Source organism: Caretta caretta, chromosome 12, assembly GCF_965140235.1.
Source record: "Caretta caretta isolate rCarCar2 chromosome 12, rCarCar1.hap1, whole genome shotgun sequence".
NCBI classification, from domain to species: Eukaryota; Metazoa; Chordata; order Testudines; family Cheloniidae; genus Caretta; species Caretta caretta.
In genome coordinates, this window is record NC_134217.1 from 5,555,809 (window position 1) to 5,583,320 (window position 27,512).

Below are 27,512 nucleotides of genomic sequence, written 5' to 3' on the forward strand. Positions count from 1 at the left end.
CAGGGCCTGCCAAGCTAAGGTGACCCCCTCCCACACGGCCTTAATCCTGCCTCTGTGCTCCCTGTCCTGGGGAGTCCCTCAGGCATCACAGTACCTTTACCCCTCCCTCAGCCTCTGCCAGCCAGCAGCAGGTGTTGCCCAGCCCACGGCACGTTTCTGTGGGCTGTGGTGAATAGGAGGGCTGACTGGGAGTTGTGATGGGCCTGGACAGTGGCAGGCTGCGTTGGGGAGAGGTGAATTGTGATATTCCAAGTTCCTGTTGCCATCCCCGGGGGGCAGAGTTAAGGCTGGGTTGTGTGGGAAATGTCACCCCAACTCAGTTTCCTGGCTTTGGTATGGGTGTTGAGTCAAATGCTTGTGCTCTGCGAGGGCACGGGGAGCATGGGTGGTGCTGGGTGGCAGCACCACAAACTCTAGTCGAAAGGGGGGGGGGGGAAGTAGCCTGTCATTGTAATCCCCTCAGTGGTGCATCTGTCCTCACTAAGCAGTGCCCCAGGGCACTACTGAGTACAGATGCTGTTGATGCCTTCCAGCGGAGTCTGTCACAGGGGCGTGAGCCCTTGCGGGGCGGCCGGTTTTCAGTGTCTGGAACACTGAGTTCAGCAACACTCAAACCTCTGAACCAGGAAGTAGTTAAGATACACCCCATTCCTCAATGCAATATTAACTCTGCCACCCTGGAGCTGGCAGTAGTCACTGAGAGAGGCTTAGTACGGGCAGGTGCAGTAAGTAGCTGTGAAGAATGACTAAGAATGTGCCATTGTTTGGTTTGGGTTTCTTTTGCTCCATATTTGCATTGCAGCACTTATCTGCATGCGCTCCAGCTGTGTCAGGTGTAGCTGTATTGAGTAGTGGAGGGGTTAGCTGGAGCAGGTTGGCCCAACCTCTTGCTGTGATATGATGACGAACTAAGTATGCATAACAATGAGGAGTCCTTGTGGCACCTTAGAGACTAACAAATTTATTTGGGCATAAGCTTTTATGGGCTAAAACCCACTTCGTCAGATGCATGTATGTTCTACTCCAGTAGGGAGGTATAAATACACAGCATATGAAAAGATGGGAGTTGCCTTACCAGGTTGGGGGGGGGAGGGGTGTCATTGCTAACTAGCCAATTCAATTAAGGTGGAAGAGGGCTTTTTGTCAACTGTTGACAAGAAGGGGTGGAAACCACTTTTTTAGTGCTAATGAGGCCAATGTAAACAAGGTGGCCCATTTCAAACAGTTGACAAATGGAGACTTTCTGGTTTGGCCAGTGTACATGTGAGAGGGGCATTGCTGGCACATGATGGCATATATCACCTTGGTAGAGGTACATTGTTTCCATGCTGAGTTCTCTAGGTTGTCAGAGGATCACTGGGTTTTTCTTGTCTTGGGGATTGTAAGCAGTCTGGCAACATACATGGCAGTGGGCTCAGGGCTTAGTGAAGGCCATGTCTCAGAAGGAATACAGCAATCCTCAGGGAAAGGCATGGTAACACAGCAAGTCTGGGGAGGTTTGTGTGGAGTAAGCTCAGTGTTTGAACAGAGGCCAGGTGCAGTAGCTCCTGCTTGCCACACTTGACCTAAATCTGAGTTTTGCCTTCGCAAAGAGGTGTCGCTCTGTCCTACGGTGCTCGTGTGCCTTGTCCCCAACGTGTTCTGTGGCAGCAGTGAGGGCAGAGCACTAGCATGTGCGGTGTTGGTGTGTTGGGGCAGAGCTACTGTGTTGTGGGGAGGGTGTTGCCTTAACTCTTCATTTGCTGGTTTTCAGACGGTTGCGCATAGTGGAAATCAGCGTTCTGGAAGGATGCAAGGCCCCACCAGGCAACCGCACCCCTGCATTAATGAAGCTTTTTGGGCAGTTAATTTCCTTGGTTTTTAAAAATAAATCTCAGCACCTCCATATTCAATAGTCCATCTCCTGCTCTCCACAGCCTGGAGCTCCTTGGCAATGAGAGAACCAGCCATAGCACGAACTGGCTGCATGTCAGCCCATCAGTGCCCCAGCATCGTCCATGTCTCTCTGCCAATCCAGGACACCCCAACCCTTCCTGCCCGCAAAGGAGGGCACAGGCATTGGTGAGAGACTTCCAGGTCAAGGTGCCTGGCAGAGGGTGCAGAAACAGGGCAGGGACTGACATGGAGTCAGCAGGGGCATGTTTTAAGGGGAGACAGCTGACCCCCTCGCCCCCTTTTCTCCCCACACTCCCCTGCACTGCTCTGACCTCCTCCTTCACCTGGAAGCAACAGCACTGGGGGTAGTGTGAGCATGGTTTCCCTTCCCCACTACTGGAAGCAGATGGGGAAGGAGAGGTCTAGGTTCCTTCCCTAGCCTTGGGCAGTGGCGGTATGCATAGGAGAGATGGAGCCATCTGTGTCCTTAGCCACTACCGCTCACTTCCCCTTCCCACAGGATGTCACTTTGAAGGGAAAATGACCAGCTGGTTTTGCTCTGTCAGCACTTCTGAGCTTCTGAAGGTCCCTTTGATCCCTTATTGGCTGAGGGATCATAGAAAAATACAATTGGAAACCCAGTTCTTCATCAGCGACCAGCCATCAGACTGGATTTTCAAAACAGTGGCTGGATGGCACGTGGGCTGTGCTCTGGCACAGCCCTGGGGGCTTGTCTTCACATACAGCAGTGCCGCTGTAGCGCTTTCGTGAAGATGCGGCTATGCCAATGGGAGAGGCAGCAGCTCTGTCGATGGGAGAAGCTCTCCCGCCGACGGAGCGCCATCTAAACTGTGGCTTAGCTTGGTGTAACTATGTCGCTGAGCACTGTAGTTATACCAGTATAGGTCTGTAGCTTAGATCTGGCCCAGCTGATGACCCTTACTAGTGAAAGGTATCACTCAGTCACTGCACTGCTCCAACCCTCCATTTTCCCGAGCTCTGTCCCCAAAGTTAAGAATCGGAAAAATTTACCTTGAGTAACCTTTTCAATATTGGTTCCCCAAAGCGACAGTGGGTACAGTGCACTGGCTGAGATAATCCTGAGTGGGGAAGATCAGTTTGAGGAGGATCAAAGCTGCAGTTTGAGCCCCAGGTGTGGGCAAAACTGTTACAAGGTCACCTGGTTCTTATAAGTGTCTGATTTTCTTTTTTTGGGGAGGGAAGGCTGTATTTTGGAACCCCCATGCTCACATGGTTCCAAATTTGGACCACTAACCTTACCCCATGCCCCCATGCGGCACAGTAAATTTTAAGACCGTCTGAGTCAGCGTGTGGCTTTTAAAACTTTTAAAACAGTTGACTTTTAAACAGTAAACTTCTCAACCTTAACTATATACCTGAGCTGCTACTTGGCTATAATTTAGTGCATTTTATCCAAAATGGTTCCAAGATGTACAAGAACCTTATTTGTAGAATGAGTCAGTCGATGCATTTACATCCTGAGTCCAATTAATGTGTGTGATAAATGAAAGGGGGCCCGGGGGGGGCAAGAGCTCCCTTTTATGGACACGCAGCCAGCCAGTAGCTATAAAATCCCTCTTAGTAGCTGTTCTCTAATTGCTGTACCTGTAAAGGGTTAAAAAGTCTCCCTGCTATGCACAGTTAAAAAGAAGTAAGTGGTCACCTGGCCAAAAGAGCCAATGGGATGGCTAGAACTTTTTAAAATTGAAACAAGGCTCCCCTTTTGTCTGTCCGTCTGCCCTCAGGGAGAGGCAGACAGGGAGCAGTTATGCTGTGAGAAGTTTGGGCCAGGTATGAAAAATCATCAGTATCATACCTAGAAACTACTCCTCTAAACCCCCAGCTATGTAAGTAGATCAGGGAATGTCTAGGAAGATGCGATTAGATTTATCCCTTTTATTTCGTTATGGCTTGTGGATTCCTCTGTGTTAACCCCAGGTGCTTTTGTTTTGCTTGTAACCTTTAAACTGGACCTCTGGAAAGCTATTCTTGATGCTTAATCCTTGTAGTTGTGTTGTTTAAAATCTAGCAGAAGCCTAAGTTCCCAGATGTATTTTCTCTTTTCTATTAATAAAATTTACTTTTTTAAAGAACAGGTTTGGATTTGTGTGTTTAAGAGATTTGTGCACGTTGTTTAATTAGCTGGTGGCAACAGCTGATTTTCATAGATTCATAGATATTTAGGCCAAAAGGGACCATTATGATCATCTAGTCTGACCTCCTGCACAATGCAGGCCACAGAATTTCACCCACCACTCCTAAAAAAGACCTCATACCTATATCTGTGCTATTGAAGTCCTCAAATTGTAGTTTGAAGACCTCAAGGAGCAGAGAATCCTCCAGCAAGTGACCCGTGCCCCATGCTACAGAGGAAGGCGAAAAACCTCCAGGGCCTTCCAATCTACCCTGGAGGAAAATTCCTTCCCGACCCCAAATATGGCGATCAGCTAAACCCTGAGCATATGGGCAAGATTCATCAGCCAGATACTACAGAAAATTCTTTCCCGGGTAACTTGGATCTTACCCCATCTAAAAACCCATCACAGGCCATTGGGCCTATTTACCATGAACATTTAATTACCAAAACCATGTTATCCCATCATACCATCTCCTCCATAAACTTATCGAGTTTAATCTTAAAGCAAGATTGGGAGGGCTCAGGCAAGGGGGTAGGGCTGCAGGGGGCTCAGGGGCTCAAGGCAGGGGATTGGGGTGCAGGAGGGGGCTCAGGGCAGGGTTGGGGGTGTGGAGTATGGGCCGGGGCTCAGGGTGGGGGGTTGGGGTGCAGAAGGGGGTACAGAGTGCGGGAGGGGGCTCGGGGCAGGGGATTGGGGTGCAGAAGGGGGTACAGAGTGTGGGAGGGGGCTGAGGGCAGGAGGTTGGATAAGGGTTAGTTGGCGAGAGCAAATAGGACACATGCCTGCTTTTGCCAAAAAAGTCAGGGCAATTGGAACAGGGCTTAAAAAAGGCCCTGTCCTGGCTAAAATGGGACGCCTGGTCACCCTAGCATTACTGCTTCCCCTACATCCCTCTCCCTTCTTTCTGTGTGAAAGACCCGTGTAAACAGGGCAGAAATAGACTCTGTTGCACACAGCATTGTCAAATGTGAACTGAAAAAATAAGTGACTACACTTCTCTGGTGTCCCTCTGTTTCAGTGACCCAGTTGGTGGGAAATGTGAGCCAGAAGTGTGCCTTCTTAAAGCGGAGTGTGCCCAGATCTTTAGGGTATATGTCAACCGCAATAAAATCCTGCGGTACTGAGTCTCGGAGCCTGGTCAGCTGACTTGGGCTGTGGGGCTAAAAATGGCAGTGTAGCCATTTTGGAGTTGGGCTGAAGCCTGGACTCTGAGACCCCGCCAGGGGGTTTCTTATTGCAGTGTAGACCTACTCAGTCCATCACCCTGTAAAGGTATCTTCACCCTCAGTCCCTGGTAGTTGGCCTACCCCATCACTTACCCCCAAGTGCAGAGAACCCATAACTGGCTAGTGAACAGAGTGCTGCTGGCTGTGGGTTGGTTCTGAAAGGCAATTAGTCGTTACATGCCCCCATCTGACAGTGGGGCTAATGAACTAGCAAATGACCTGAAGAAGAGCTCTGCATAAGCTCAGTAGCTTGTCTCTTTCACCAACAGAAGTTGGTCCAATAATAGATATTACCTCACCCACCTTGTCTCTCTAGCAAGTGTTGATACAAATACAAAGGCCTGACTGTGCAGTGAATGAACATGATGCATTCAAGTTCTAACAAAAGAATGAAGTCAGTCACTTCCCAGAAGTAGGTGCCCTGGAGGGCATCTGTCTGGAGAATGTCCTACTGCTTTGTGGTCCTCTCAGTGCTTCCTTTTTACTGGAGTGCTGAATCCTGTTATTGTCTAGAGAGCCTGGGGTGACTAATTTTCCCATCGCTGGGGTCTATAGCATCCTGTGGCATTGCACACTGAGGGCTCTCTACGTCTGAGGGGCAGTGGAAGAGTTAAGCTTCCCCTTTATTCATGTACTTATGTGCTGCTTCTCTGTCCCTGCGGTTCTGGAGTTCATGAACCTTGACTGAGGGTGGTTCCGTTCTTGTAACGTGCTCAGTGTGGTGCTCCCCAAAGCCCTTCACCTTCTGTCCGTAGCTAGCATGTTGGGTTGATCGGAGGTGTAACATGCTTCTGCTCTATGTGGTGGCAAGCTAATCTCAGGGTTGTTCCAGCTGCCCCTTCCTTAACTCACATAGTCATCTTCTGGATTGGTATCCAGCCAGAGGGCACCAAAAATGGGGGATCTCTGGCTCCTTTTCCACTCCACGTGTCACTGCCAATAAAGCAGTCTTGAAGGAGAGTGGCTGGTGGGAACTTGGGTTGTTGGGGGTCAGAGAAGCCACTTCCCTGGCGCACATGTGAGTGTGAAAGTGCTTTACCGCAGGAGGGAAAGGCTCCAGAGGGGCTAGAGTAGTGATGCTTAGACCTTGCGTTCAGGAGGCAAATTAGCAATTAGCATTCCCCAAACGAGCTACTGGTATGTGAATTGTCCTTTATTATTTATGTATTATCACATAATGGTGGTGGAGTCTGCTATAGACCACCGGATCAGGGGGATGAGGTGGACGAGGCTTTCTTCCGGCAACTAATGGAAGTTACTAGATCGCAGGCCCTGGTTCTCATGGGAGACTTCAATCACCCTGATAGCTGCTGGGAGAGCAATACAGTGGGGCACAGACAATCCAGGAAGCTTTTGGAAAGGGTAGGGGACAATTTCCTGGTGCAAGTGCTGGAGGAACCAACTAGGGGCAGAGCTGCTCTTGACCTGCTGCTCACAAACCGGGAAGAATTAGTAGGGGAAGCAAAAGTGGATGGGAACCTGGGAGGCAGTGACCATGAGATGGTCAAGTTCAGGATCCTGACACAGGGAAGAAAGGAGAGCAGGGAACTGATGGGCAGGATCACCTGGGAGAATAACATGAGGGGGAAAGGAGTCCAGGAGAGCTGGCTGTATTGTAAAGAATCCTTATTGAGGTTACAGGGACAAACCATCCCGATGTGTAGAAAGAATAATAAATATGGCAGGCGACCAGCTTGGCTTAACAGTGAAATCCTTGCTGATCTTGAACACACAAAAGAAGCTTACAAGAAGTGGAAGATTGGACAAATGACCAGAGAAGAGTAAAAAAAAATATTGCTCGGGCATGCAGGGGTGAAATCATGAAGGCCAAATCATGCCTGGAGTTGCAGCTAGCAAGAGATGTTAAGAGTAACAAGAAGGGTTTCTTCAGGTATGTTAGCAACAAGAAGAAAGTCAAGGGAAGTGTGGGCCCCTTACTGAATGAGGGAGGCAACCTAGTGACAGAGGATGTGGGAAAAGCTAATGTATTCAGGGCTTTTTTTGCCTCTGTCTTCATGAACAAGGTCAGCTCCCAGACTACTGCACTCCCAGAGCATGGGGAGGAGGTGACCAGCCCTCTGTGGAGAAAGAAGTGGTTCGGGACTATTTAGAAAAGCTGGACGAGCACAAGTCCATGGGGCCGGATGCGCTGCATCCAAGAGTGCTAAAGGAGTTGGCGGATGTGATTGCAGAGCCATTGGCCATTATCTTTGAAAACTCATGGCAATCGGGGGAGGTCCCAGACGACTGGAAAAAGGCTAATGTAGTGCCCATCTTTAAAAAAGGGAAGGAGGAGGATCCTGGGAACTACAGGCCAGTCAGCCTCACCTCAGTCCCTGGAAAAATCATGGAGCAGATCCTCAAGGAATCAATTCTGAAGCACTTAGAGGAGAGAAAAGTGATCAGGAACAGTCAGCATGGATTCACCAAGGGCAAGTCATGGCTGACTAATCTAATTGCCTTCTGTGACGAGACAACTGGTTCTGTGGATGAGGGGAAAGCAGTGGACGTGTTGTTCCTTGACTTTAGCAAAGCATTTGACATGGTCTCCAACAGTATTCTTGCCAGCAAGTTAAAGAAGTATGGGCTGGATGAATGGATGATAAGGTGGATAGAAAGCTGGCTAGATTGTCGGGCTCAATGGGTAATGATCAATGGCTCCATGTCTAGTTGGCAGCCAGTATCAAGTGGAGTGCACCAAGGGTTGGTCCTTGGGCCGGTTTTGTTTAATATCTTCATTAATGATCTGGAGGATGGTGTGGATTGCACCCTCAGCAAGTTTGCAGATGACACTAAACTGGGAGGAGAGGTAGATATGCTGGAGGGCAGGGATAGGGTACAGAGGGCACTAGACAAATTAGAGAATTCAGCCAAAAGAAATCTGAGGTTCAACAAGGACAAGTGCAGAGTCCTGCACTTAAGACGGAAGAATCCCATGAACCGCTACAGACTAGGGACCGAATGGCTAGGCAGCAGTTCTGTAGAAAAGGACCTAGGGGTTACAGTGAATGAGAAGTTGGATATGAGTCAACAGTGTGCCCTTGTTGCCAAGAAGGCCAATGGCATTTTGGGATGTATATGTAGGGGCATTGCCAGCAGATTGAAGGACATGATCGTTCCCCTCTATTCGACACTGGTGAGGCCTCATCTGGAGTACTGTGTCCAGTTTTGGGCCCCACACTACAAGAAGGATGTGGAAAAATTGGAAAGAGTCCAGCGGAGGGCAACAAAAATGATTAGGGGACTGGAACACGTGAGTTATGAGGAGAGGCTGAGGGAACTGGGATTGTTTAGTCTACAGAAGAGAAGAATGAGGGGGGATTTGATAGCTGCTTTCAACTACCTGCAAGGGGGTTCTAAAGAGGATGGATCTAGACTGTTCTCAGTGGTAGCTGATGACAGAACAAGGAGTAATGGTCTCAAGTTGCAGTGGGGGAGGTTTAGGTTGGATATTAGGAAAAACTTTTTCACTCAGAGGGTGGTGAAACACTGGAATGGGTTATCTAGGGAGGTGGTGGAATCTCCTTCCTTAGATGTATTTAAGGTCAGGCTTGAGAAAGCCCTGGCTGGGATGATTTAGTTGGGGATTGGTTTGCGTTGAGCAGGGGGTTGGACTAGATGACCTCCTGAGGTCCCTTCCAACCCTGATATTCTGTGATTCTATGAACACAGCAAAATGACTGACCAAGTATTATCGTTTTATCAGCTACGGTTGGCTAATAACATAGTAGAAGCATCCTGATTGGTTAATAATTAAACCAGAGTGTTTTAATAGCATGTGCTGCAAAGAGCCACAGGAGACCCATTAAAGAGCCGCTTGCAGCTTGGGAGCCTCAGTCTGAGTATCCCTGGGCTAGAGAAACTCCCTCCTCCAGGAATTGGTTGGCCTAGATTCCCTCTTCTGTTGGGGACAGGCTGAAACCTTACTGCTGAGTCTGGGTCAGAACCAGCTAGGACCAATGTGTGCTGGACATATCACAACGTGGTGCCTCACAGTTTGTATGCCCTTCACTAATGTCTTACGCTGTTTCCTCACTGACAGTCAGCCAAATCACGTGGGCAGCGCTTTGGGATGGTATTCAGCACCTTTTGGAAAATTCTGATGGCATTTGCACCTCTCACCTCAGGAGAAGGGCTCGGGCATAAGTTCCTGGCTCTAAAAAGAGTGGGGAATTAAGCCCAGTTCTGGGCCTGTCTCTTGTAAACCTGGCAATAAGAGGTGTCTGCTCACAGATGGAGGCAATTCATACGATCTATAGACCTCAAAGAACAGCCTGTGCACTCTAGAGACCTGCAGTCCATAGCTGAGGTGAGCACCACTCTCATGGTGCAGCTCTCTCCTTTGCCATTCATTGCTTCCACAGAGCTTCTCCAAGATCTTAGCAGTGGCTGCTGCTACCTGCACAGCTCCCTTGCTGGGTCATGGTGCAAACAGGAGGAGGGTTGGCACTTCCAATCTGTTGCAGAACTTGAATTGCTCTTTGGATTTGTGATTGATTTTGGAGCAAGCCCATCATAAAAGCTGAACTTCCACACATCTTGACAGGGCCCACTTTACATGTGGCCCAGTAGTGAGTCGAGGTTCTTGTTCATTTGTATTATGGCAGTGCCTAGGAGCCCTGCTCCCGGACCAGAACCATGCTATGCTTGCTGCTGTAGAAACACACAAAGACGGTCCCTGCCCCAAAGGGCTGACAATCTAAGTCACAGATGGCTACAAACAGACGTTGTGGGGAGGGGAATATGCAAAGGAGTGTTGAGGGCTGTGAAGGAAGATAGAGTGGGAACTTTGTAGATATTTGCAAGAAGCTCCTCCCCAGCATGAGGGAAACCACGGGAGAAGGCACAAAGGTGCTTACTTGAAAACCGAATTGGGCAGTGGAGGCTGGTGTCCTCGTTGTGGGCTGATGGGAGGCGGGTGGTGACGTCTCAGCAGTGAATGAGAGATGCTAGGTAGGTTGGAGACCGGCTATGAAGGGCCTTGAAAGTGAAGAGTAGTAGCTTATGTTTGAAGTGTTAGAGAAGAGGGAATCAGTGGAGGGAATGTGTAGAGATTGGGTGACATGGTCGAAATGGTGGGCTAAGAAAACAGTGGCATAGACTTTACATTGATATCTGGTACAGAGGCCTGGCAGGCCCACCATCCAGTAAGCTGGATGGTTTGCTGCCAGGATGCAGTTTAGAGCGCTGCCGTGCCTGCACTTTTCTGACTGGGTGGGTCACAGTCTGGTAGTCGTGGTATAGTCAGGTCACCACTCCAGTTTTTGTGTCCCTGAGATGGCAGAACTAATCTAGGAATCTGGCCAAGGGCAAGCTCTGTGCAAGATCCTGACAGGCTCATGCCAGCTGGGAAGTTTCCAAGGGGAAATGGAGGCAGTGGAGAACTAAGCCAAACTCCAGCATGCCCAAACGTGAGGCAGGGAGCTCACCTCCTGGAATCACTGCTTCGGAGTATCCGAAAATGTGGGAAGGCAATGCATCGGTATCGAGTCGGGTCACATTTGGAAGGGTAGCTGCACAACCTGAAGGGCTAAACACGTAAATGAAGGTGTAGATTCTGCAGAAAATTAATGGCATGTGGCTACAACTCCTTCACTGGGCTGGGTATTTAGCAACTTTGCTCTAAAATAGCTGTCTCCTGATGGGTCCAGGAAGCAATGGTTCAATCTTATGGGAAGGCTGGTAAATCTCTTCCCAGTCTCTTAAGCATGTTTGTCAAGGTCTCTTTCCACTCTAAGCCCTGGTCTACACTAGGAGTTTAGGTCGAACTTAACAGCGGTAAATCAATGTAAACCTGCACCCGTCCACACGATGAAGCCCTTTTTTTCGACTTAAAGGGCTCTTAAAATCGATTTCCTTAATCCACCTCTGACAAGTGGATTAGTGCTTAAATTGGCCTTGCCGGGTCGAATTTGGGGTACTGTGGATGCAATTAGATGGTATTGGCCTCTGGGAGCTATCCCAGAGTGCTCTATTGTGAGCGCTCTGGACAGCACTCTCAACTCAGATGCACTGGCCAGGTAGACAGGAAAAGGCCCGCAAACTTTTGAATTTCAGTTTCCTGTTTGCATGGTCACCTGCAGCTTGCCACGCTGGCCAGAGCTCGTCAGCAGCGGTGACCATGCAGAGCTCATCAGCAGAGGTGACCATGATGGAGTCCCAGAATAGCAAAAGAGCTCCAGCATGGACCGAACGGGAGGTACGGGATCTGATCGCTGTATGGGGAGAGGAATCCATGCTATCAGAACTCCGTTCCAGTTTTCGAAATGCCAAAACATTTGTCAAAATCTCCCAGGGCATAAGGACAGAGGCCATAACAGGGACCCGAGGCAATGCCATGTGAAACTTAAGGAGCTGAGGCAAGCCTACCAGAAAACCAGAGAGGCAAATGGCCTCTCTGGCCAGAGAGGCAAACGGTCAGAGCCCCAAACATGCTGCTTCTGTGATGAGCTGCATGCCATTTTAGGGGGTTCAGCCACCACTACCCCAGCCATGTTGTTTGACTCCTTCAATGGAGATGGAGGCAACACAAGCAGGTTTTGGGGACAAGGAAGATGATGATGATTGATGATGAAGAAGTTGTAGATAGCTCACAGCAAGCAAGCGGAGAAACCGGTTTTCCCGACAGCCAGGAACTGTTTCTCCTCCTGGACCTGGAGGCAGTCCCCCCGAACCCACCCAAGGCTGCCTCCTGGACCCACCAGGAAGAGAAGGGACCTCTGGTGAGTGTACCTTTTAAAATATTATACATGGTTTAAAACCAAGCATGTGAAAGGATTAATTTGCCCTGGCATTTGCGGCTCTCCTGGATGTACTTCCAAAGCCTTTGCAAAAGGTTTCTGGGGAGGGCAGCCTTATTCCACCCACCATGGTAGGACACTTTACCACACCAGGCCAGTAGCATGTACTCGGGAATCATTGTAGAACAAAGCATTGCAGTGTATGTTTGCTGGCATTCAAACAACATCCGTTCTTTATCTCTCTGTTATCCTCAGGAGAGTGATATCATTCATGGTCACCTGGTTGAAATAGGGTGCTTTTCTTAATGGGACATTCAGAGGTGCCCGTTCCTGCTGGGCTTTTTGCCTGTGGCTGAACAGAAATGTTCCCCACTGTTAGCCATGGGGGGCGGAAGGGGGGAGGGGCTAGCCACATGGTGGGGGGAGGCAAAATGCAACCTTGGAACGAAAGCACACAGCTGTGTATGTAATGTTAACAGCAAGGTTTACTGTGAAAGAGCGTAGCCATTGTTCTAGAAAATGTCTTTTTAAATACCACTGCCTCTTTTTTTCTCCACCAGCTGCATGTGTTTCAAGTATCACAGGATCTTCTCCTTCCCAGAGGCTAGTGAAGATTAGAAGGCGAAAAAAACGCACTTGTGATGAAATGCTCTCTGAGCTCATGCTGTCCTCCCACACTGACAGAGCACAGACGAATGCGTGGAGGCAGACAATGTCAGAGTGCAGGAAAGCACAATATGACCGGGAGGAGAGGTGGCTGGCTGAAGAGAGGGCTGAAGCTGAAAGGTGGCGGCAGCGTCATGAGAGGAGGCAGGATTCAATGCTGAGGCTGCTGGAGGATCAAACCAATATGCTTCAGCGTATGGTTGAGCTGCAGGAAAGGTGGCAGGAGCACAGACCGCCGCTACAGCCCCTGTGTAACCAACTGCCCTCCTCCCCAAGTTCCATAGCCTCCTCACCCAGAAGCCCAAGAACGCGGTGGGGAGGCCTCCAGCCATTCCACCCCAGAGGATTGCCCAAGCAACCGAAGTCTGGCATTCAATAAGTTTTAAACTTTTAAAGTGCTGTGTGGCCTTGTTCTTCCGTCCTCCACCACCCCTCCTGGGCTACCGTGGTAGTTATCCCCCTATTTGTTTGATGAATGCATGAATGTGAAGCAACAATGACTTTATTGCCTCTGCAAGCGGTGATCGAAGGGAGGAGGGGAGGGTGTTTAGCTTACAGGGAAGTAGAGTGAACCAAGGGGTGGTGGGTTTCATCATGGAGAAACAAACAGAACTTTCACACCGTAGCCTGTCCAGTCATGAAACTGGTTTTCAAAGCTTCTCTGATGCGCACCGCACCCTCCTGTGCTCTTCTAACCGCCCTGGTGTCTGGCTGTGCGAAACCAGCAGCCAGGCGATTTGCCTCAACCTCCCACCCCGCCATTAACTTCTGCCCCTTACTCTCACAGATATCGTGGAGCGCACAGCAAGCAGTAATAACAGTGGGAATATTGGTTTCGCTGAGGTCTAACTGAGTCAGTAAGCTGCGCCAGCGTGCTTTTAAACGTCCAAATGCACATTCTACCAGCATTCTGCACTTGCTCAGCCTGTAGTTGAACAGCTACTGACTACTGTCCAGGCTGCCTGTGTATGGCTTCATGAGCCATGGCATTAAGGGGTAGGCTGGGTCCCCAAGGATACATATAGGCATTTCAACGTCCCCAACAGTTATTTTCTGGTCTGGGAATAAAGTCCCTTCTTGCAGCTTTTGAAACAGACCAGAGTTCCTGAAGATGCGAGCGTCATGTACCTTTCCCGGTCATCCCACGTTGATGTTGGTGAAACGTCCGTCGTGATCCACCAGTGCTTGCAGCACTATTGAAAAGTACCCCTTGCGGTTTATGTACTCGCCGGCTTGGTGCTCCGGTGCCAAGATAGGGATATGGGTTCCGTCTATGGCCCCAACACAGTTAGGGAATCCAATTGCAGCAAAGTCATCCACTATGACCTGCACATTTCCCAGGGTCACTACCCTTGATATCAGCAGATCTTTGATTGCTTTGGCTACTTGCATCACAGCAGCCCCCACAGTAGATTTGCCCACTCCAAACTGATTCCCGACTGCCCGGTAGCTGTCTGGCGTTGCAAGCTTCCACAGGGCTATTGCCACTCGCTTCTCAACTGTGAGGGCTGCTCTCATCTTGGTATTCTTGTGCCTCAGGGCAGGGGAAAGCAAGTCACAAAGTTCCATGAAAGTGCCCTTACGCATGTGAAAGTTTCGCAACCACTGGGAATCATCCCAGACCCGCAACACTATGCGGTCCCACCACTCTGTGCTTGTTTCCCGAGCCCAGAATCGGTGTTCCACAGCATGAACCTGCCCCATTAGCACCATGATGCCTATGTTGCCAGGGCCCCTGCTTTGAGAGAAGTCTGTGTCCATGTCCTCATCACTCACGTCACCGCACTGACGTTGCCTACTCGCTCGGTATCGCTTTGCCAGGTTCTGGTGCTGCATATACTGCTGGATAATGCGCGTGGTGTTTAATGTGCTCCTGATTGCCAAAGTGATCTGAGCGGGCTCCATGCTTGCCGTGGTATGGCGTCTGCACAGAAAAAAGGCACGGAACGATTGTCTGCCGTTGCCCTGATGGAGGGAGTTGCGACTGACATGGCTTACAGGGAATTAAAATCAACAAAGGGGGTGTCTTTGCGAGAAACTGAATGGCCCCCTCAAGGATAGAACTCAAAACCTCAAGGATAGAACTCAAAACTGGGTTTAGCAGGCCATTGATTTCACAGAGGGAAGGAGAGAGGGAGGAGAAAATGAATACAAAACAAATCTGGTCTATTTCTTGTTTTGAGCCAATTCATCTATCTTTATACATCTTGCTGGCAGCAGACTGTGCAGTACGACCACTAGCCGTCGTCATCTCCTGGGTGCTCGGCAGAAGACTGTGCAGTATGACGACTAGCCATCATCTTCTGCTGGCTGGAGGTTAAAAGACAGCACACTGCCGGCAGGACTGAATCACCACTAGACGAAACAAGGGAAATGACCTGGCTGAGTCACTCCCATGTTTGCCCAGGCGCCCGATTAAAAGAGCACCCAGGACTACGTCGATGACCAGTCATACTGCACTGTCTGCTGCCAAAAGGCAATTAACTGCTGCTGCTGTGTAGCAATGCAGTACCACGTCTGCCAGCACCCAGGAGACATACGGTGACAGTGAGCTGAGTGGGCTCCATGCTTGCCGTGGTATGGCATCTGCACAGGTAACTCAGGAAAAAAGGCGTGAAATGATTGTCTGCCATTGCTTTCATGGAGGGAGGGAGGGAGGGAAGGGGTGCCTGACGATATGTACCCAGAACCACCCGCGACAATGTTTTAGCCCCATCAGGCACTGGGATTTCTACCCAGAATTCAAATGGGCGGCGGAGACTGTGGGGACTGTGGGATATCCACCCACAGTGCAATACTCCGGAAGTCGACGGTTGCCTCGGTACTGTGGACACACTCCGCCGACTACATGCACTTAGAGCACTTGTGTGGAGGGAGACACAATCAACTGTATAAAACCGCTTTCTGCAAAACCGACTTCTACAAATTTGACCTAATTTCATAGTGTAGACATACCCTAAAAGAAGTTATGTATCCAATGAGGAAATCAGCAAGACAACAGCCTGGGCTTCTGCTTGGCTCTTCCATGAAACTGCAGCCTACAATCCTCCCTTAACTTTCATGAAATGTCTAAAAAAACCTAATTCTTTTCCCTCTGAGTTGGGAGGGCCTTGCTAATTCCCAGTAGACTGTTTCAGATGGATAGATTACCTGGGCATGAGAAGACAATTTTGTCCTTACCTGGAAGTTTCTTAAACAGGGACAGTTTGAAGTCCTCAAACACTGACAACTGTTGAGTGAAAATCCAAACAGTGGCCATTATATATGGGGTGGACAGTGCAAGTTGAGAGCATATGTCTGGGTAGCAGCTGGATGCTAAACTTTGACCCAGTGAGCTGACTCCATGAGTAGCTGTGAATGTGGTGATCCAGTAGTTTCCTTCAGACTGATGGGTGACTGACTATGACAGAACCATCCTACAGGTAAGCACAAAATACTTGCTGTAGATTGCAAACGCCATGTGGCAAGGACTGGTTCCTCTGTTTCCTTACTGCGCTGAGCATGCTGTTGTCGCAACTTGTTTTAAATGACATATAAATAACTACAGGGTTATACAGTCAAACATGTAAAAGTTGAGAAATGCTTGGTTGAAAGTAGCCATCATTCAGCTCTCTTGTGTGCATGTTATGGCAGTCTTTAATTATACTCTCTGCCTGGGATGATCAGCAAAGAAAAGAGCAGGTCTCTGACAAGTTGTTGAACTCTTACAAATGGCAATTTTCCGGCACTTGCGGCACTGCCATAGCTGGACATGCTCAGGGGAGGAGCAAAGGCACTACTTTGATCCAAGTGGATGCCCTGGCCAAAATTCAGGTTCCTCCTCCCCAAATCCTTGTCCAATCCTGCCCTTGTCCAATCCAGCCTCTGGGAGAGTGCTTAATCTGCTTGGATACTAATTCATAGGCAGCGGAGGAGCCCAGCTGAAATTGATTCCTAGTTTCCAGAGTTATTGGACTGGCTCCCCTCTCACAGAAATCCATTCCAGTGTTACATAATGTGTTCCCAATTCCAGCTGGCTTTTGCTCCACTGAAACGAGTGCCTCTCTGAGTACCTCTGAGTACCTCTGGCCATGCAGAATTGTCCAAACAAACGGCTAACGGAAGCTTCCTCGCAGCCTTCCAGTTGAGAGGTTGCTTGGCAGAGGTTACTGCTTGTACTGCTCCTTCATCTGTTATCTTGAACAAGATTTGAGCGAAGCTGATACAAATAAAATGTACCTATTGGGAGTTAATAGTGCAGCGGTCCCTGCGTGTCTTTATGTGGCCCAGAAATCACAGCTAATGCCTTACCAAGAAATTCCCTGACAAACCGACTTGCCTGTTTTGGGTGATCCCCTGGAGATTTTGTGGGGGAGCAGTGCATGGTGAGCACCTCTGAGAATTGGGCCACGTATTTCTGTACTTTTAACATGGTATTCAGGGGCCTGATTCTAGCTCCCCGGGGCAGAGGGGAGAGCACATTGTAGCAGATATGCCACCACAGGCACTGCTGTGGGTGTGGCCTTTACGCTGGCCACTGGAGCAGGGCCATAGGCGTAGTTTGACTTCGGTGTTTGAGGGGGGGCAGCTCCAGTCAGGTCAATGGGGTCGTGTGTGGGAGGCGGTTGCAAATTCCACACCTGACTGGGGCTTGCAGTTTGGCAATGTCCCTTAACCCCTTCCCTCCAACTATGGCCATGAGCAGGGCCTAGTTGTGTGATCTGTCACTGGACTGAAGGATGTGGGGATGGGGGCGGGATTCTGACAGGTCCTCCAGGAAAGAACTAAGTATCAGTGTAGGGATCCTTTGACTTGAAAGGGGCATCAGTGTATCAGTCAGCAGCATAGCTAAGCAGCGATAAGGGTCTGGTCCCAGTAGCATCAAAGATGAAGCTGGAGGATGGGACGGTGTTCTGGGCAAGCCCCCCATATTCCCAGTACTAGGAAGGGCGTGACGTTCTTGTCTGTTTCTACCACTGAGACTGCTGCGTGAAGCAGCTGGGAGGCTGAGCAGAGGCAACAAGTCCTTCCTGTGGGAAGTGGAAAAGCAGGATGGTTGTCCAAGACTTGTTAGCTTGTGCCTGAGACGAGGGTTCGCTGACTTGTGAGAAGGAGCTCACTGTGTGAGTTTGGAGCAAGCTTGTTAGGTTCTTCATGTGGGAAGGTTACCAAGTACTTGAAACCAATTCAGCTTAAAAAACATGAGCTCCTGGAATCTCCCCTCTTCCTTCCCTCTCTTGTGGTACGTTTGCTCTGTGCTCTGCCAAGTGAAACATAGACGAGGTGCCAAGTTAGGCATCCAGCTTTGCCCAGCGATGTCAGGGCCCAAGACAACACTCGCTTGGACTTCAAACCAAGCAAGTTTTGTTCCTGGTGGACCAGCGCCAGCGACTGGGAGCCAGTGGGGGAAAATGAGGGTGGGGACTGGAGGCAGTTTGCTGGGATGGCGGGAATACTGAGACTGGATGAGAAGCTGGGGCCAGGAGACTGGGACTAGCTAGACAAGGAGACTGGGACTAGGAACCAGGGTGGGGTTGGAGGGAAGGAAACGGATCTACCCCTGCATCCCAACTCCTTGTCAGAGGTGGGTCTGCCTGGGCAAAGAACCTGGGACAAAAAGGAGGGAGGCTGGGTGAAGAGCCTGGACAAGGGAACTGGGATACTCCTCCTGAGTGGAGGCTGGGGCTAGGTAGGCACAGAGAAGGAGAGTGCAGTAAGGGTCAGTGGTGAGGAAAAGGGGACAGTAACAAGGTGGAGGGGCTGCTGCAGAAGAGGTCTTGGAAGTGGGCAGAAGTCTGTGCCCACTGGAGCACACTCCCTTCTAGAGCTTGGAATGGAACACAGTATCCCTGAGTCTCCCCTCTCTTCTGCCACAGGGGTTTCCCAGATATCTTATGATGGCAAAGTGTCTGTCACATCCCATTCTAGGGCTGGCCCATCTTGAGAGTAACAATCTTCTGTTGCTATCAGTCCATTAGCTCAGGTGGCAGAGGTCTGTTCGGTGGGTCTATAGATTAACCCTGCTGTTGAACCATGCGGGGGGGTTGATGGGATGGAATTTGTTTTTTTCAGTTTGTTTTCTTAAAAACCTAGGAAACTGCACAAACCCCCCTGCATTAAAAGAACATGAAAGTTGCAAACACAAGCACTCAAAAGTTAGGAGATGCCAGATCGCAAGTTGCCTGTGCTACCTTAACTCAGTCCCCTTGTGCGCGTGCATCGTGACACGATCCAACTACATTATCACAAACTATTTCCACAGGGTCCCTGCCTCATTCAGTGCACAGGGTGGAGCTGCTGTAGGGGTGAATCAGGGCTGTGCAGTAAAAGGTGGGGTCATCTGTAAGACCCCTGCCACATTTGGGGCAGAAACTGGGAGGTGTGTAGTCAATGAGGCAGGGGATGCAGGAAGAAAGGAGAGTCTCATTGTTAACTCAATTGAACGATGCCCTGGAGAATTAGATTCTATCCCTGGCTCTGACGCAGATTTCCTGTGTGGTCCTAAGCAAGTCTCTACACCGTGGCTTCTTGTGAAGTGCTTAGCACTCGCAGCTGAAGTCAGCTAGAGTGGTGCGTTGACCATAATAAGTGGTATATGACACTCAGTACACCAAAAAATCATTTATTTTAAGCATCTCAAATTGGGCACCAAAATCAGTGGAAACTTTTGACCTTAATCTGCCTCCGTTCCCCATGTGTAAAGTGGGGATAATTCTGCCCCCTCATCTCAGAGTGGTGTGGTGAAGATAGATTAGTGTTTGCGAAGCACTCAGACGTAGTGACAAGTGCCGTGGAAAACCCAGGAGGAAATTAATGATTCTCTTCCAAACAGGGTATGACAAGGGTGCAGTAAATAAGGCCTGGGGCTGCACAGGAACAGTGAGGCCACATGCTACACTTACAGCATGTTCCTTACAGAGCAGCTCTCAGCCCAGAGCCTGCAGGAATGGTACCTGCTGGCATTGGTGTTTGAGCTGATCTCCAGGTGAAACCTAGAACCCACAGGTATCGAAGAGAAGAGAGACCAAGTCGGCCTGCTTCTCTTCTCTCCCCACCCGTGAAGTCCACACAAGGGTCCCTATTAAATATTCTAAACTGTGCATGTGCAGTTACTGTAATTACAGCACAAACTGGGTAAAAGCACATAGAATCATAGACTATCAGGGTTGGAAGAGACCTCAGGAGGTCATCTAGTCCCACCCCCTGCTCAGAGCAGGACCAATCCCCAAATAAATTATCCCAGCCAGGGCTTTGTCAAGGCGGGCCTTCAAAACCTTTAAGGAAGGAGATTCCACCACCTCCCTAGGTAACCCATTCCAGTGCTTCACCACCCTTCTAGTGAAATAGTGTTTCCTAATATCGAAACTAGACTTCCCCCACTGCAACTTGATACCATTGCTCCTTGTTCTGTCATTTGCCGCAACGGAGAACAGCCGAGCTCCATCCTCTTTGGAACCCCCCCCTTTCAGGTAGTTGAAGGCCGCTATCAAACCCCCCCTCACTCTTCTCTTCTGCAGACTAAACAAGCCCAGTTCTCTCAGCCTCTCCTCGTAAATCATGTGCCCCATCTCCCTAATCATTTTTTTGTCCTCTGTTGGACTCTCCAATTTGTCCAGATCCCTTCTGTAGTGGGAGACCCAAAACTGGACGCAATACTCCAGATGTGGCCTCACCCGTGCCTAATAGAGTGGAATAATCATTTCCCTCGATCTACTGGCAACACTCCTACCAATGTAGCCAAATATACTGTTTGCCTTCTTGGCAAAAAGGGCACACTGTTGACTCATATCCAGCTTCTCGTCCACTGTAATCCCCAGGTCATTTTCTGCAGAACTGCTGCTTAGCCCGTCGGTCCCCAGCCTGTAGCAGTGCATGAGATTCTTCCGTCCTAAGTGCAGGACTCCACACTTGTCCTTGTTGAACCTCATCAGGTTTCTTTTGGCCCGATCCTCCAATTTGTCTAGGTCACTCTGGACCCTATCCCTACCATCCAGTGTATCTACTTCTTCCCTCCAGCTTAGTGTCATCTGCAAACTTGATGAGGGTGCAATCCAGCGCATCATCCACATAATTAATAAAGTGGGGGGGAGGGATAGCTCAGTGGTTTGAGCATTGGCCTGCTTCACCCAGGGTTATGAGTTCAGTCCTTGAGGGGGCCATTTAGGGTTCTGGGGAAAAAATTGGGGATTGGCCCTGCTTTGAGCAGGGGGTTGGACTAGATGACCTCCTTAAGTCCCTTCCAACCCTGATATTCTGTGTTGAATATAAATATATCCATATGTTGAATAAAACCGGCCCGAGGACCGACCCTTGGGGCACTCTGCTTGATACTGGCTGCCAACTAGACATTGAGCCATTGATCACTACTCGTTGAGCCCAACAAGCTAGCCATCTTTCTGTCCACCTTATAGTCCATTCATCCAGCCCATACTTCTTTAACTTGCTGGCAAGGATACTGTGGGAGACGGTATCAAAAGCTTTGCTAAAGTCAAGATATATCACCTTCACCACTTTCCCCATATCCATAGAGCCTGTTATCTCATCACAGAAGGCAATCAGGTTGGTCAGGCATGACTTGCCCTTGGTGAATCCATGTTGACTGTTCCTGATCACCTTCCGCTCCTCCAAGTGCTTCAAAATGGATTCTTTGAGGACTTGCTCCATGATTTTTCCAGGGACTGAGGTGAGTTTCCCCGGATCCTCCTCCTTCCCTTTTTTTAAAGATGGGCTCTATATTTGTCTTATTCCAATTGTCCAGGACCTCCCTTGATTGCCACGAGTTTTCAAAGGCACATGCTAATGGACAGCTAAATTAATAGAGGGGACCATTATCTAGTCTGACCTGTACAGTGCAGAAGCTGGGACTGGACAACAGGTGATGGATCATGTTGTTCAATGCCCTGTTCTGTTCACTCCCTCTGAAGCATCTGGTGTTGCCCACTGCCAGAAGGCAAGATACTGAGCTAGCTAAATCATTGGTGTGACTCAGTTTGGCCATTCTTATGGGTTTGATGCAGACATCATATCTTTAATTTAACATTAGATATCTTTCTAAAAGATTAAATCATGGAGAATCCACCTCATCCCTAGTTAAATTGTACCTTAATTTAGCTGAATTTTCCAATCATTGGCTCTTGTTCCGTTTGTTAGCTGAGAGCCCTTCACTGTCAGAAATCTTCTCTCCAGGTAACTACTTGCAGACCATGGTCAAGCACCTCTTATCCTTTTCTTGGATAAACTAAATAGACTCAAGGAGCTCAATCACTGTAAGGTAGGTTTTCCAGACCTCAAATCATTCTTGTGGCTCTTCTCTGAACCCTTTTTTTCTAACATAATAGTCTTTGTTTGGGCACCAGAACTGGACAGAGTATCCAGTAATGGCATTATCAGTGCTGTCTGCAAAGGTAATATCACCTCTTCCTTACCTTACTTGAGATTCCCCTGCTAATATGTCCAAAGACTGTTAATCTTTTTGGCACTCCGTGATGCCATGGCTCAAGTTTGGTTGGTTTCTACCATAACCACCAAGTCCCTTTGAGTCTTTGCTTTCCGGGATATAGTCTCCCTTCCTGTATGTGAAATCTATATTCTCTATTTTTAAATTTTGCATTTTGCGTTGTTAAAATATTCAAATGGACCCATTTTACCAAGCCATCCAGACTGGTAGAAATGATCTGTCCATATTTACTGCTCCACTAATGTGCAATCTGTAAAATTTACTAGCAGGGACTTCATATTTTCTTCAGTATCTTTATCAGTGATGTGGAATAGCACTGGGACAAGAACAGTTCCCCGCCAGACCCCCTCTGAAAATGCTTTCAGTGGATTAGTATTCTCCTTTTAAAATTACTTTGAGCTCCATCGGCTGTTTTTTTTGTTTTTTTTTAATCCGCTTGATGTATGCTCCATTGAATGCTGTCTGGTGATAACTTTCCTCTGACGGTGGTGTAGTGGAGTAACTGCGTGTGCAGTTGGCTGTAACTATGCCTACAGGTTAAGGGCACAGTTTAGCAAAATCAGGCCCTTAGATGTACTTAGCTCATTTCTGAGTCTGTCCAGTGGTGATGGATATGCCCCCAACCTTGGTACCTACTCTTATTCTTGGTGTAAAGCTGAAGTTGTTACACAATTCAGTGGTAGGGCAAGAGTGGCTCAAACACTTCGGATTCCAAGAAATCAGGAAGAGGTTTTTGGGTAGCATCTGGTTCAACTAAACTTCCCTGCCTATCCCTTTCCACCTCAAGCCCCTTGAATCCCTAGGAGAATTGGCTTGCCTCACTAATGCTCTGACAAGATGAAGCTGAAGGCAGAAGAACACTATGTACTAGAGCAGCTTGTAACCCTTTGATAAATAAATGATTCTAAATGACTTAACATTTTTGGGTTCAGTTACAGCCCATGGAGATGCATTACAAATCTTACTTGAGCAAGAAGGGTATATCTTGACAAAGGAGAGAGTTTGTCACATTGGGGTTATCCAATGGCCAGCAATGCAGCTTGCAGTGGGTCAGCTGACATTGCAGGGGGAACTGAGGAACAGAACTGGTGTCTGGACTTGGAGTCAACTTGTTTGCTTGCTTTATTGTTCAGATTTTCCTTACTCTCTCGTACTAGGCATTCCCTCCCCAAGGAAACACCTTCTATTCCTCTTCACCAGCTCCATCTCTGACCCTGGACATAAGACTTGACTTTACCATGGTGTATTGTATTACTCAAATCCAGTTGCTGACCAGTACCTGCTTGCAAAACCAAACTGACTTTGCTGCCACTTCATGAGATTCTGAAACTCCCAAGGTGGTGCTCTGGGTTCCAAAATTGGTGTCTTGATCTGTAAAAGGCACCATGCACAGAGCAAACACGTGCCTCTTGACACATGTATCCTTTGCAGTGGACGTGTTATTCCTCGACTTTAGCAAATCTTTTGACACGGTCTCCCACAGTATTCTTGTCAGCAAGTTAAAGAAGTATGGGCTGGATGGATGCACCAGAAGGTGGGTAGAAAGTTGGCTAGATTGTTGGGCTCATTGGGTAGTGACCAATGGCTCCATGTCTAGTTGGCAGCTGGTATCTAGCAGAGTGCCCCAAGGGTCGGTCCTCGGGCCAGTTTTGTTCAATATCTTCATTAATGATCTGGAGGATGGTGTGGATTGCACCCTCAGCAAGTTTGCGGATGACACTAAACTGGGAGGAGTGGTAGATACGCTGGAGGGTAGGGATAGGATACAGAGGGACCCAGACAAATTGGAGGATTGGGCCAAAAGAAATCTGATGAGGTTCAACAAGGACAAGTGCAGAGTCCTGCGCTTAGAACGGAAGAATCCAATGCACCGCTACAGACTAGGGACCGAATGGCTAGGCAGCAGTTCTGCAGACAAGGACCTAGGGGTGACAGTGGACTAGAAGCTGGATATGAGTCAACAGTGTGCCTTTGTTGCCAAGAAGGCCAATGGCATTTTGGGATGTATAAGTAGGGTCACTGCCAGCAGATCGAGGGACGTGATCGTTCCCCTCTATTCGACATTGGTGAGGCCTCATCTGGAGTACTGTGTCCAGTTTTGGGCCCCACACTACAAGAAGGATGTGGAAAAATTGGAGAGAGTCCAGTGAAGGGCAACAAAAATGATTAGGGGACTGGAACACATGAGTTATGAGGAGAGGCTGAGGGAACTGGGATTGTTTAGTCTGCGGAAGAGAAGAATGAGGGGGGATTTGATAGCTGCTTTCAACTACCTGAAAGGTGCATCCAAAGAGGATGGATCTAGATTATTCTCGGTGATAGCAGATGACAGGACAAGGAGTAATGGTCTCAAGTTGCAGTGGGGGAGGTTTAGGTTGGATATTAGGAAAAACTTTTTCACTCGGAGGGTGGTGAAACACTGGAATGCGTTACCTAGGGAGGTGGTGGAATCCCCTTCCTTAGAAGTTTTTAAGGTCAGGCTTGACAAAGCCCTGGCTGGGATGATTTAGTTGGGATTGGTCCTGCTCTGGGCAGGGGGTTGGACTAGATGGCCTCCAGAGGTCCCTTCCAACTCTGTTATTCTATGATTTTTCATCATAACTGTGTCTAAGCCACATGAGATCCTGACTACTTCTCCCTGCTAAAAACTCACTGAGGCAGGGCCTGCAGTGAAGCCTGAGACCAAAGCACTGCTGGGCACAATAAAGCGCTTGGTTTTCAGATGTCGGATGTGCTTGTTGACACAGCTCTAAGAATGAGAGTAGCCCTCAAACTCAGGCAGATCACCAGCATGCAGGACTGTAAACATGGGGGTGCAAATTTAAATTGTTAAGGAGAGAGAGGACAAACATGCTTGAGACATCTGAATTTTTTTCTAGGGTAGAGGAGGAGGGCATTGCTTGAGGAAAACAAAGTTGGGACTAAGATAAATGGCTGGCCTCTTCCTGGGCTTGGATTTGCATTTGGCAGGAATTACAATGAGCTGAATTACAAAATACAAAAGCAGAGGTGTCTCTCTGAGCAGCAGGTGTCACTGTGTGCCAGTGTAAGGGGGGAATGCTCAGATCAAAGCACAGTGTTCGCTGGATCTTTTCCTTTCCATAATAGTTCAAAATAAAAATTTCCTGAATAGTGGTTTCTGCTTTTCAGATTTGAAGCTGCACCTCCAGAGCACGGATTATGGGAACTTCCTGGCCAACGAAGCCTCCCCCCTTACTGTGTCTGTCATAGATGACAAGTTGAAGGAGAAGATGGTGGTGGAGTTTCGTCACATGAGGAACCACGCGTATGAGCCATTGGCGAGTTTCCTGGACTTCATCACGTAAGTACGAGCTGCTCCACAGTAGCACTTGGAAGCAGACTTTGCTGAGTCTTTCTCCCCTGATGGACATAACCGCTCTAGGCTTGCAAGTTTGTGAGTGAAATTGCCCTGGGATCCTGCTGACAGCATCCTCGTCGGCTGCACAGTGTCTTGGGCAGATGTGTATTCAAAAGGCTTCCACTCCAAAGATTCTCCAGGTGTCTCTCCTGGCTAACACAACTGCCAAGATCTGCTTCAGTACAGACTGATTTAGTCTTCCTTTTTGAAGTTTTCCATGAGCATTGAGATCTTCTAGTTTAAAATAAACCCAAGGAGCTGCCATGCTAGCAGTATTTTTCCCCAGGAATTGAAATGGGGGGGGTTTCAAATTTATGGGGCAGTGGGGAGGTCAGGGCCGATGAGGGGTGAGACCGTGAGGGTGAAGGTGGACTGTATGGCACCATAGTAAAAACTGAAAAATATTTCATGACCATTTTATTAGATTTTAAAATCATCACACAAATTAAAGTTGGCTACTCAAGACTTCTATGAAGCACTACGTCTACATCCTTCTTGGTTTCTTGTTATAATTTTGCACAACTCTGTTAATGAACTTCTTGAATACAATTCATTCAATTTTGGTGGCTTCTCGTGTGTCAGATACTTCCATTCCTTCAGCTGATATGCTCATTAGTTCATTCACATGATCAGGCAGAAGGTGGCAACTTTCAAAACACACAATTCTATTCAATGATGAAAAAGAACGCTCAATTGTAGCTGTTGTGACTGGGAGTAGCAAGAGATGAATTCCTGCTTCTTTCAGCCCAGGAAACAGAGTGTAAAGATCGGGTTGAGTCACTAGTGATGATAAAAAAGAAGTTGAAGTCAAATCTTCCTTCATTCATAGTAGGATATTCCACTCTGTGTTCAAATTCTCTATTCTGTCCCAAGCACATGGCAGCTCCATTGCTGGTCGTGCCTCACTCTACTCAACTGTCGGTGTTTTATAGGACAGGCATCTGTAAAAGCTACGTAGAAGTTGAGTAGAATCTAGAAGTTGCTGTTATAGATTTTTAAGAATCAAGTCTGTATACTTTTTCAGTTATCTTAACAAACACTTCTTGTCCTCTTCAATTAAGGATTCAATATAAATGCCTTCATTTGTCAGTTTCTGGATGGAAGTCTTTGCTTCTTCCAGTACTTTTTCAATGGATAGCTCTCTGATCCAAATGTAGCTTCTGTTGCTGGGCAAAGATCTACTACTGTTGTAGCAGATGCCTAGATGGTATTGTTTAATGACCCAAGTGGTTTCAACAGTAGACTTATGAGACAGAAGGGCAATAGTCTTCTCTGAATGTAGTAGCAAAAGTAATCCACCAGCCTCGCTACTTTGATCCATCCCATCTTGGTAGATACTTTCCAAAGCCAGTAATAATGGCTGGAGTAATTTTAAGACAACAGCCAAGGATCGCTCATGAGAAAGCCAGAGGGTTTTCCCAGGTTGGACTAATTTGAACTTCAGTCCCAGTGTATCTTCTGTATTTTCCAATATATTCAGTGTTTTTGGACTCTTGCTGAAAAAAGAATATAATGAAGACATTAAATTTGTAGCTTTTTATATGTCTTTTGAAGAGTCTGCAGCTTATACTAGCGCAAGATGGAGTAGATAGCCTCTGCAGTGTGTATAGGAGAGACTAGGGTTACACTTTTCTCTGAGCAAAGCTTGTGCTCCACCATGTCTTCCAGAGAAGTGTGCAGCTCCATCAAATGCGCAAGCAGCCATCTGTTTGGAGTCCAATTGACAAGCATTTAACTCTTCTAAGATGTGGATTGTCACAGATGCAGCCAATCTGTCTTCTATAACTTGAACACCTAGAAATGCATGTACTGGCTTACCATTGACATCAAGATAATGTACACAATGACTTAATACTTGATGACTATTTGCATCGGTGCATTCATGCAATTTTTTTGAATGTGGTGAGAGACTTCTTCACTTTTTCAACGGTTGAGTCTTCTGCTGTTGCACCACATGTGTCTAGCCAGTCAGTTGAGTTTCCTGCAGAAAGACAGTGAGCATTTGCTGGTCTTGTTCGGAACCAGTGTTCA

At 48.2% G+C, this 27,512-nt stretch overlaps 1 protein-coding gene and 1 long non-coding RNA gene across 2 annotated transcripts in view; both read left to right on the forward strand.

Moving 5' to 3' along the window:
• Positions 1-27,512, forward strand: part of ATP6V0D1 (ATPase H+ transporting V0 subunit d1) — a 95,831-nt gene that overhangs the window by 21,472 nt on the left and 46,847 nt on the right. Inside the window, exon 2 of the mRNA XM_048870592.2 lies at positions 25,253-25,424. Within this exon, the coding sequence (XP_048726549.1) occupies positions 25,253-25,424 (172 nt within the window). The remainder of the gene's footprint in view (positions 1-25,252; positions 25,425-27,512) is intronic.
• Positions 21,180-23,616, forward strand: LOC125645285 (uncharacterized). The gene is made up of 3 exons (XR_007359275.2): positions 21,180-21,328; positions 21,832-21,916; positions 23,260-23,616. It is a non-coding gene; the product is annotated as an uncharacterized LOC125645285 (long non-coding RNA).